The sequence below is a fragment of the Salvelinus sp. IW2-2015 genome, linkage group LG32 (assembly GCF_002910315.2).
Source record: "Salvelinus sp. IW2-2015 linkage group LG32, ASM291031v2, whole genome shotgun sequence".
NCBI lineage: Eukaryota > Metazoa > Chordata > Actinopteri > Salmoniformes > Salmonidae > Salvelinus > Salvelinus sp. IW2-2015.
In genome coordinates, this window is record NC_036871.1 from 24,228,761 (window position 1) to 24,240,498 (window position 11,738).

The 11,738-nt window shown below is 47.8% G+C and overlaps 1 protein-coding gene across 1 annotated transcript in view; it reads left to right on the plus strand.

The window, feature by feature from the left end:
- The window catches only part of LOC111956861 (histone-lysine N-methyltransferase 2C-like), a 77,560-nt gene that overhangs the window by 62,744 nt on the left and 3,078 nt on the right, over nt 1-11,738 (plus strand). Inside the window, 16 exon segments of the mRNA XM_070436564.1 lie at nt 119-211; nt 488-535; nt 1,644-1,790; nt 1,938-1,970; nt 2,110-2,226; nt 2,468-2,618; nt 4,555-4,802; nt 4,960-5,033; nt 5,436-5,669; nt 6,083-8,068; nt 8,315-8,625; nt 8,799-10,411; nt 10,581-10,759; nt 10,873-10,936; nt 11,154-11,386; nt 11,679-11,734. Of these exon segments, the coding sequence (XP_070292665.1) occupies nt 119-211; nt 488-535; nt 1,644-1,790; nt 1,938-1,970; nt 2,110-2,226; nt 2,468-2,618; nt 4,555-4,802; nt 4,960-5,033; nt 5,436-5,669; nt 6,083-8,068; nt 8,315-8,625; nt 8,799-10,411; nt 10,581-10,759; nt 10,873-10,936; nt 11,154-11,386; nt 11,679-11,734 (5,587 nt within the window).

Below are 11,738 nucleotides of genomic sequence, written 5' to 3' on the forward strand. Positions count from 1 at the left end.
ACACATAGAGACACAGACACTCACACACACACACACATGCTCGCACGCTCACACACACACGCACTCTTGTCCATTGATCCATGCTGTGGTTCCTGACTGTCTGTCTTCTCATCCACAGAGCCCTCTGAAGAACCTCTAGTGGATCTGTCTGAGGTTCTCAACACGGATGCAGATCTCCTGGGAATGCTGGGGAAACAGACAGGTGACTCTGGTATGTCACTGATCTCTGAGGCTGTCATAGTGTGAGGAGTTTACTGCCAGCCTGGGATGTCTTGCTGTCTGTCTTTTCAAAATGTCACTTTCTCTTGTCACATACTTTTCATAATTATTTTGGACATCTTGTGTTTTGTTTGATCTTTATTTGACGTTGTTTCAGGTGTGTTTTGTGTGTTTTTTGTTAATTTCTTTCCAGTTTGGTTTCCTTGCTCTGTCTCCACTCTGTTTTATTCACTCATCTTGTGTCTTGATTTGGGTTCTGTTTCTGTAGGTCTTGATTTTTTCCATTTCCAGGTTGACACCTCACCTCCTCCTTTTGGTAAGGGCTCCATGGCATTAGTAGCAATAGTACATTCGCATTCATTTACATTCAATTTACAACAATAGTACATTCGCATTCATGTGTGTGTGTGGTGTGGTGTGTTGTGTGTGTGTGTGTGTGTGTGTGTGTGTGTGTGTGTGTGTGTGTGTGTGTGTGTGTGTGTGTGTGTGTGTGTGTGTGTGGTGTGTTGTGGTGTGTGTGTGTGTGTTGTGTGTGTGTGTGTTGTGTATGCGTCCGCACATTGGGGTGTGAGAGTGCTTCTTTGTGCTCATCTTTACATGCATGCTCTCATGTGGTCAACAATAGCCTCTCACATATAAAAGGTGTCCCCGTCCTTTGTTTGTTTTTTGGTTCAGTTTGTGACATTCAAGGCAAACCGACTTTAGAAACGTGAGAGTGATTCAGATTCTCACTGAAACAATCGGTCAAGGACGGGCTCTCTATTCAAACTCAGAAAATGAACAATTTAGAGGCAAACTATTTAGAGAGAATGAGAGGCCTTGGTGAGTGGCCTTCAATATAGTGATGACACCGAAGGTCTCAGTCTCTCTCGTCCCTGCTCTGTGATTGGTGGAGAATGGCTTAGCAACTCCACTGAGGCCAATATGCTTCCTTTGTTCTTTCTCAGTAAATACTTAAGATTCACTCAGTATTTATTTGATGAAATAAAAAGTATTGGTAGCTCAGTTTGCAGCAGTCGTCCTGATGTTGATAGATGGATGGATGGAATGTGTTTTGAGAGGATAGTAGAGATTGTGTTGAGATTCAGAGATTCATCTCAAAGGATAGCCTTCATGAGTAATCCTGCTAAGCTAGCACCGTTATCATCTTTATTTAATTTCCACACAATGCAGATATTCCCCTTATTTTATTCAAATGAGATTAAAAGTTTATTAGCTAGATAAAGTTCTAATTAAAATTGCTGAAGGATACATGTTTTAATCTACATTATATAGAGAATAAACACCGAATCACAGATTGATTGCACTAAGCTTTGAAGTCCGTCTACCTTGCATAGTTGTTAGTGTGTATCTTTGCTAACACGTGTGTTATTCAATGTGTGTTTTGCATGTGTCTGTGTGTACAAATGTGTGTGTTTCCTCAGCTGGTCTGGACATTGGACCCCTGACAGACAGCTCCCCAGCACAGTCTCAGTCCGGCCGGAGGCCACTCCGTACGCTCCCAGATGAACATCTGGACGGGATCCTCAGTCCAGAGCTGGAGATGGTTGACGGTCTGGAGATGGCTGACGGTCAGTAAGGGGCCTGGTGGTCAACACCAGGTCTTATGCTGACATCTGTTTTTCAGAACCTACATAGACACTTCACTTCTTGGTATAGCTCTGATCACGGAGTATCCATTTACTGAGGTAAATAATCTATTTTTCTTCTGGTTTTAGAATCGATTCTCAGCAAACTCTACAAAATACCAGGTTGGTTATTAGTAATCACTATTTTTGTAATCACTTTGTCCGTTCCCCCCTTCAGAGAACCAGGGTTAAACATAACCGAACATTAGTATTATCTGTCTCTATCAGTTTTAACTGTGTTCTCTGTTGGTGCCCCCCATAGAGCTGGAGGGGAAGGACGTGGAGGACCTGTTCACTGCCGTRCTGAGCCCCAGCCATCCACCACAGCTGCCTCACCCCCACTGCCCACCTGGAGCCAGCCTGACACACCCTCATGCAGGTATGATACCTATATTGATCCTGTAGCAGTTACTGGCAGTCTTTCGCTCTTATCTGAATATTTTATCAGACCTATGTGACCAGCTGGGTCTTCAGTGTACCACAAGACAGCCCACTGAGATAAAGCCTAGGCATTAGCTCTGGGAGCCAATGCAAGTATTCAGGTCTCAGGTGAGGTTGCTTGTCACTAATGTGTTTGTCCAAAGTAATGCGTTGATATAATAATTTGTTGTTCCATACAGGGAATGCCATGTTTCCACGGATGCCAATGATAAACGGGCTGATGGGACCTAACCAACGATTCCCTCTGAATCCGTCCCATCCCGGAGCAGATCCATGTATCCCAGATAACTTCTCCCCCCTCCACCGCATGCCTTTCACTGATAATCCAAGGTACTAACTGCAAAACATACCTTGCTCTGGAAAGCACTCTCTCTATCCACATAATGATCTGACAAACTGTAATGAATGCTATGTCATACATGTCTGATAGTATTTGAATGTATCTGCCTAACATTTACATTTTAGTCATTTAGCAGACGCTCTTATCCAGAGCAACTTACAGTTAGTGCATTCATCTTTAGATAGCTAGGTGGGACAACCACATATCTCAGTCATAGTAATTAGCATAACTACACGATTCAAACACATCACATTGCAAGCATTGCCAGTGACTCAGTTACTGGAGGAAGCTTGTGGTCTACCAAACAATGAAAATGATAACTACATGTTTTTTTGTACAGTACCAGTCAAAAGTTTGGACACACCTACTCATTCAAGGGTTTTTCATTATTTCTACTATTTTCTATACCATGAAATAACCATGAAATAACCATGAACCATAACCATGAAATAACACACATGGACTCATGTAGTAAACAAAAAAGTGTTAAACAAATCAAAATATATTTTATATTCTTCAAAGTAGCCACCCTTTGCCTTGATGACAGCTACTGTATGCACACTCTTGGCATTCTCTCAACCAGCTTCATGAGGAATGCTTTTCCAACAGTCTTGAAGGAGTTCCCACATATGCTGAGCACTTGTTGGCTGCTTTTCCTTCACTCTGCGGTCCAACTCATCCCAAACCATCTCAATTGGGTGGAGGTCGGGTGATTGTGGAGGCCAGGTCATCTGATGAAGCACCCCATCACTCTCCTTATTGGTCAAATAGCCCTTACACAGCCTGGAGGTGTGTTTTCGGTCATTGGCCTGTTGAAAAAAAATTATGGTCCCAACAAGAGCCAACCTGATGGGATGGCGTATCGCTGCAGAATGCTGTGGTAGTCATGCTGGTTAAGTGTGCCTTGAATTCTAAATAAATCACAGACAGTTTCAGTTCCTCCATGCTTTACAGTGGGAAATACACATGCAGAGATCATCCGTTCACCACCCACACCGCGTCTCACAAAGACACGCCGGATGGAATCAAAAATCTCAAATTTGGACTCTTCAGACCATAGGACAGATTTCCACTGGTCTAATGTCCATTGCTCGTGTTTCTTAGCCCAAGAAAGTCTCTTCTTCTAATTGGTGTCCTTTAGTAGTGGTTTCTTTGCAGCAATCGACCATGAAGGACTGATTCATTCAATCTCCTCTGAACAGTTGATGTTGAGATGTGTCTGTTACTTGAACTCTGTGATGCATTTATTTGGCCTGCAATCTGAGGTGCAGTTAACTCTAATGAACTTATCCTCTGCAGCAGAGGTAACTCTGMGTCTTCCTTTCCTGTGGCGGTCCTRATGAGAGCCAGATTCATCATAGCACTTGATGGTTTTTGCGACTGCACTTGAATAAACTTTCGAAGTTCTTGAAATTTTCCGCATTGACTGACCTTCATGTCTTAAAGTTATTATGGACTGTCTTTTCTCTTTGCTTATTTTAGCTGTTCTTGCTGTAATATGGACTTTTACCAAATAGGGCTATCTTCTGTATACCACCCCACCTTGTCACAACACAACTGATTGGCTCAAACACATTAAGAAGAAAGATATTCCACAAGTTAACTTTTATCAAGGTACACCTGTTAATTGAAATGCATTCCAGGTGACTACCTCATGAAGCTGGTTGAGAGAATGCCAAGAGTGTGCAAAGCTGTCATCTAGGCAAAGGGTGGCTACTTTGAAGAATCTCAAATATAAAATATATTTAGTGTTACACTTTTTTGGTTACTACATGATTCCATATGTATTATTTAATAGTTTTGATGTCTTCACTATTATTCTACAATGTAAAGAAGAAAGAAAAACCCTTGAATGATTTGGTGTGTCCAAACTTTTGACTGGTCCTGTATATTTCTCAAATCCGTGTTCTTGTGTCCTTCCTACAGGGACAGGAAGTTTAATCAGATGGCCAGAGAGGCAGTGGGTTCGTGGCAGGGGGGTCCAGGTCCTGTCCACGGTGGCCCAGGCCCCACCCCTCTTCCTGGAGCTGAGGGGGGCGAGGCGGAGGCCATGTCCAATGCCCAGAGGAGCACACTGAAGTGGGAGAAGGAGGAGACGCTGGGGGAACTAGCCACTGTGGCCCCTGTCCTCTACACCAATGTCAACTTCCCCAGCCTAAAGGATGAGTTCCCAGGTGTGTGTCCCAGTCACATCTTTGTGCATATCCAGCCATTACCATGACTTCATTTACAATTGAAGATGGTATCAGAATTGAAGATGATATCAGATGTCCTTCTTGAGCTTCAAGCATGTTGTTTGTCTAATATAAAAAAAATATATTGTTACTTTAGACTGGTCTACAAGAGTCAAACAGATTGCAAAGCTGTGGAGGAAAGCAAGTTCGCAAGACAGGGCCCCGTATGTGGTAAGATGCCTTTGTTTCTGCTTAGATTACATTGTCCCCAGTAGACATCCATTGGAAATYTGAGAATCCCAAATAATTGAGTCTGATCTGGTATTTTTTTATGAGTCAGACTAAAAGTGTTAAATAATTTTTTGAAATAGCCAGTGCTATTTCAAATCCAGCCATTCACAGATGACCTTTTTAACAGAAGAACCACAGTTCTCAGGGATAACCTCACACAGAACCTGTAATTACGTTCAGGAGAAGTAATTTTATCTGGCAGAGGCCATGTTTTAAGGACATGCACTTGATAAAAAATCTACTGAAAAAAACAAACTAGTTGGTTTCCATGGCACCAACTGAAATTATTTATTCTGTTTGTGTCTGCACGCGTGTGTGTCTGCGACTGATTTTGCTCTGCAGCAAAAAGCGAGGGACAACCGGGCTGCTCTGCGCATCAACAAGGTTCAGATGTCCAACGAGAGTCTGAAGAGGCAGCAGTCGCAGCAGCTGCCGCTGTCCCAGCTGCCCCCGGCCTCACTGCAGCCTCCCGACGAGGTGTTTGACCCCAACATACCGCTAGACACAGACTTGCTCTTTAAGGACCCTTTGAAACCCAAAGAGTCAGAGCATGAGCAAGAGTGGAAGTTTAGACAGGTAAGGTTGTATTCAGAGAGGTGAGGTAATAGTGTGTGCAGGCAGGTGAGGGAGGTCTGGAAGGAGGACCCCAACATACCGCTAGACACAGACTTGCTCTTTAAGGACCCTTTGAAACCCAAAGAGTCAGAGCATGAGCAAGAGTGGAAGTTTAGACAGGTAAGGTTGTATTCAGAGAGGTGAGGTAATAGTGTGTGCAGGCAGGTTAGTATGCTAGTGTGTGTGAGAAGCAACCAGTTCAGATGCAGTTTAGGAAGTCTTCTCCCCCTCCAAAAAAAACAAAACACAGTAGTTAAATAGTCTCCTTTTTGGTCTTTTGGGATTTAGGGTGCTAAGCAAACATGCATTGCTTGTTCAGGTTACTATTTGAAAGACTAAACATGTTTTGCCCTTTCATCCTGTTCCTACAACAGCAAATGAGACAGAAAAGCAGGCAGCAAGCCAAGATCGAAGCCACCCAGAAGCTGGAGCAGGTGAAGAATGAGCAGCTGCAGCAGCAGCAACAGCAGTCAGGCAGCCAGTCGGAGGGAGACGGTAACAACAGCGGCAACCAGAGTCCTTCCTCCCAGCACGGCAGCAACGGCAGCAACGGCAGCATGTCCCCCATGCAGCACAGCACTGGGGGGAAAGAGGGCTTCATCCAACGTCAACTCCCAGTTACGCCCACCTCGGGGCCCCCTGAAGATGTGTTCCTGCGGCCCCCTCCTCCCCCTCCTTCAGGGGGGTCCTCTCAGCCCCAGTCCCCCCAGGTGTTCTCCCCTGGCTCATCCAGCTCCAGACCCTCCTCTCCCTGGGACCCCTATGCCAAGATGGTAGGGACCCCCAGACCTCCAACTCTGGGGCCCAGCGCGTGTCGCAGGATGTCCATGGAGTCTGGCAAGTCTCCCACCTCTTTGATGGAGCAACAGGACAGAGGGAGGCTCACGTCTCCGGCTCATGAGGCTTTCGGCTCCCCCACGTCTATGAGTAGGGAGATGGATCCCTATGCCAAGCCCCCTGACACCCCCAGGCCTGTTGCTGGGGACATTGACCCCTTCCTAAAGCCTATGTGCCCACCCAGAGTCAATCAGGGTCCCCAGGGAAGGCCCCTGATAGGCTCTCCAGTGCGTGGAGACCCTTACTCTAGACCCATGATCCGCCAAGAGGCCTACCAACGGATGGCTCAGAACAGGATGATCCTGTCAGACCCTTACTCCAGACCTCTGTTAGCTCCCATCCCGGGGAGCAACGAGCAGGGCTCAGTCCCTCAGTCTTTGTTCAAGACCCCCATGCCTCCACCCCAGGCCCAGGACCCCTTCAACAGACCAATGCCTCATCCCCCAGACCGGTTCTCTCAGCAGGGAGACCCCTACGCTCAGGCCCCTCTGACCCCTCGACCTCATGATAGCTTCACCAGTCCACCGAGGATGGCCCAGCACCATACCCAGGGCCACCCCTTCCCCCAGCCCGGCCCAATGGCACAGTTACCCAACCGAAACCCTTACGCCCATGCTCCCTCTACTCCAAGGCCCGACCACTTCACATATGACCCCTTTGCCCAACCCCCAGGACCCTCATCAGACCCCTATGCTCAGATGCCAGGTACCCCTAGACCTATGAATGACCTTATCAGCCAACTTCCTGGAAACAGACCATTCTTTGAGTCCGGCTATGCTCGACCTCCAGGCACTCCTCGTCCAAACGACAACTACAGCCAATCCTCTGACCCTTATTCCCAGCAACCCAACACCCCTCGCCCTGGTATGAACCATTTCCACCACCCTCACCCACACCCCCAGCCCCCCGGTCAGAGGATGTCCCCCGGGCACTCCATGGATCCTTACACACAGCAACCTGGAACCCCTCGGCCCCCCAGGTTCTCAAAGTCCCCAGGCAGCCAGCGACTAGCCCCCATGGATCCCTACGCTAGTCAACCTGGAACACCCAGGCCTTTGAGCAGTGACATGTTCTCCCAGACCCCCAGGCCTATGCTGAATGACCCGTACGCCCAGGCTCCAAGCACCCCACAGCCAGGGATGGGTTCTGACAGGCTGAGCAGACTGCAGGGGCAGAGGCCTGGTCCCATGGGGAACCAGGATCCCTTCTCCCCTCCTCAAAGCGTTAGGCTACAAGATGCTCCCTTTCCACACCCTGGGTCACAGACACCAAAGCATCACGGTGGGATAGCCGATGAGGGATTTTCTCCGCCGCCGTCCAGACGGCCCAACCAGACGCCTATCCATGATCCTTACGAGCAGGCACCCATGACCCCACGTCCACAGCCAGCAGACAGACCAGATATGAAGGAGCAYCAAGGCCAGGACCCTGGAGGACAGCTGCAAAACCCCTCCCAGATGCCTGGAACCCCTTCTGAGGTTCAGAGTGTTTCTCTGGCCGACAGTGAGGAGAGACTCAAACAGGTAGGAGGACTGACYCTATTTAAACTGCTCTTATCTTCATTTAAAGTATTATCTTCCAGATAAATTTCACCCGTTTCAGTATTCACTTAAATAAACATTTGTATCCCTTGGCAAGCTTGAAGCCACAGTGATTAATAGCTAATACATTTCTATCACTTTTTTTRCCAATCAAATATTCAGTAGTGTTCTGGCATGAAACATGAATTATCTAGTTGGAGGTCTGACAGCTRGTGTTGTTTTATTTAGCGTCAACGCATCCGAGAGCTGATCCTGAAGCAGCAGCAGCAGAGGAGTGCCATCCGCCAGGAGAACGCTGGTATCATGGCCCCTGGCCCTGGGACACCTCGACCCTGGCCGCACGAGGGCCACGGACAACAGGGCGAGATGTTCAGCCGGCCCCCTCCACCTTACCCTGGGCKGGGCCCCATGAGCGGACCAATGAGGTTCCCTGGATCTGGACCCTTCCCAGGGGACCAGCGAAGCCCTTTCCCTAATGAGAMCCAGTTCCCCATAGGACAATACTTGGGTGATCCTAATATCAGACATCAGGGGCCAAGGTTTGTAACTGGAACTACTGTCCTTACAGATTTAATAAATAAGACTTTATTTTTTGTATGACTCATGAATTTCTTAGTCTACGAAAAAACAGAGTCATTCTAGATTGAATGTGTTGGAGGAAACTCGGCACTGGAATATGTGTTGAAATGTATTTTTTCTTTCGATTGCTCAGGTTTGCATTTCCACCTGGTGGGCCGGGACCTCATGGTAGCCAGGAGTTCTTCCCCAGAGGCCCTCACCCCATGCAGGACATTCACCCGGGGATGAGACGCTCCATGTCTGTAGATATGGCCAAGTCCATGGGGGGCAACCCTATGGGGCTCCCCCAGAATTTCCCTCCTAGCGGTGTGCCAATGCAACAGCACAACATTATGGGCCAGCCTTTCATCGAGCTGAGACACAGAGCCCCTGACAGCAGGCTTCGTCTCCCTTTCGGGTCCTCTGGCATGCAAGGGAACAACATGGATCCCGACCTCCAGCCCCAGAGGCCTCCTGGTTTCATGGGAGGGCCTGAATTCCGGTTGCCTCCAAACCAAGGCCCCAGGATGATGATGGAGTCAATGGGGGACCAGCAGATGAGCCAAGGCCAGCTGTCCTCCAACATTGAGAACCTCCACCAGCATCAGCAGGCCCAGATGCAAGGGGGAGCCATACCAAGGCAAGCCCAGCTAATGAGGTCCATGAGCCAGCCTGCTTCGAACAAGACCCAGGGTATGTCAGCTCCTTCCATGATGATACCTGGGCCTTCTGCTGGGAAGAGTGATGGTCAGGGAGGAGTCTCCATGGCTAACAACAATGACGGAGTGGACGACAAACTGGACACAGTCGAATCGGCCGTCAAAGACCTGGAAGATGTTGAGGTGAAAGACCTAGTCGATGCCGATCTGGACAACCTAAATCTGGATCCGGAAGAAGACGGCAAAGACCTAGACCTAGAGACCAATGACCTGCACCTGGACGACTTCCTGACGTCGGGGAAGTTCGACATCATTGCGTACACGGACCCCGACCTGGACGACGTCAAGAAGGACTTGTTCAATGAGGAACTGGACCTTAATGACCCCATGGAAGACCACAGCGACGCCTGTGACTTCCAGAAGGCCTTGTCTGAGAAGAGGAGTTCTAGCTGTGGCGGAGCTGCATCTTCCTTCTCCAATTTGACGTCTGGAATGGGGAAGTCAGAGGGAATGGCCGAGAAGACAGCTGATGTGAAACAGGAAGTGAACTGCCGCCAGAGCTCCGCCTCCTCCCTGCCTTCGGAGTATAAGATCAAAATGGAGGACAAAGACAACCTGTCTCAGACGTCCAATGAGAGGACAGATCAACAAGCAGACGGAAACACTAACAAACAATCAGGAGTGCTCTCTGCCTCCACGCCAGTACTCTCTAGCTTACTAATCAAGCAGCAACCAGAGGACTCCACCTGTGACAATCAAGGCAGTGGTAACTCTATGACACAGCCAAACCAAGACACTCAGAACAACTCTGGACTTAGTATGGGATCTCAAACCATGGATCCAACTAACAGGGGAGAAGAAGAAGGAGAAGCATCCATGTCTACCTTTGAGATGGACCAGAGTGGGTTGACCCCGGCTCAGCAGGCCCTGTTGGCCCAGACATTGGGCCAGGCGGGGCCAGGGGGGCACAGACCCCTGCTGCTGGAGGAGCAGCCCCTCCTCCTACAGGACCTGCTGGACCAGGAGAGGCAGGAGCAGCAGCAGCAGAGGCAGATGCAGGCCATGATCAGACAACGCTCCTCTAGTGACTCTTTTTTCCCCAACATCGGTAACTAGACATTTTTTGTTTAGGCTAAATGCTTTATGCCAGTTCAAACYAGTTATTCACTTTCACATTGATATGAGTAGTAAACAGTATAAATGTCAGTGATATGCATAGAGGAATTTGTGTCTTTTGTAATGGGCAAGTTGCTGACCGCACTCTTTTTTGTCTGCAGATTTTGACGCCATCACTGACCCTATAATGAAAGCAAAGATGGTCGCTCTGAAAGGCATCAACAAAGTCATGGTTCAAAACAACATGGGGATGACACCAATTGTCATAAACAGGTTTCAAGCTGGTCCTGCGGCACCATGTCCTGAAAGCACCCCTGTTCCTCCACAGGCCGCTGGACAGGTAACTGAAACACTTAACCAAGTCAGCTCTCTTAAGTCGTCTTTCATACACAAAGCATACTAGGAAAACACAAATTATAACATCAATTTATTGTTTGTCAATTTCAAAACCAGGATGGCAAGCTGACACCCTCAGTGACAAGGCCCAATCCTCCCAATTTTGGACCAGGTTTTGTCAGTAAGTTCACCTCTGTTAACATTCACAGTGGTCAGTAAATGTCTCCTTTTGATTTATGAGCCATAGTTCAATAATGGTATAAATCTGTCAACAACAAAAAAATCTGTCTCCCCCTCAGATATTTTTGGCTTTATCAGGCTTAGCCCAAAATGCTTTTGTAATAAATATTGTTAATGTACATAAGTACTATGAAAACTCACTCTGTCGCTTCCCTCAGACAATGCTCAGAGGGCTCAGTARGAGGAATGGCTCCAGGAGACCCAGCAGCTGCTCCAGATGCAGCAGAAGTTTCTGGAGGAGAAGATCGGCGCCCACAGAAAGTCCAAGAAGGCCCTGTGTGCCAAGCAGAGGACGGCTAAGAAGGCTGGAAGGGAGTTCCCTGAGGAGGACGCAGAGCAGCTCAAACACGTGACGGAGCAGCAGGGTGTAGTGCAGAAACAGCTGGAGCAGGTACGTAATGTCACTTTCTTCATCAGTACTATACCACTGTCTTACCCTAACACTAGGCTATGCCCTCAATTCAACCCTCAAACTGCCCTTGCTTGGAACTAAGTTTTGAGACCAGACCAAAATGTAGACTTTTTTTCCTTCAGTTGACCAAACATCCTTTCAAGGCTCCTTGTAATTGTCATAATTATGTATTGAATTATGTTAATACAAATGTTGAATTGTTATTGTCTGTCTTGCCAGCTGTTTGTCCAAGTTCTTATGTAATATATATTTTTGGTTCTTGTCCTTTCAGATCCGGAAGCAGCAGAAAGAGCATGCTGACCTGATCGAGGAGTATGGTGTGAAGCAGCAG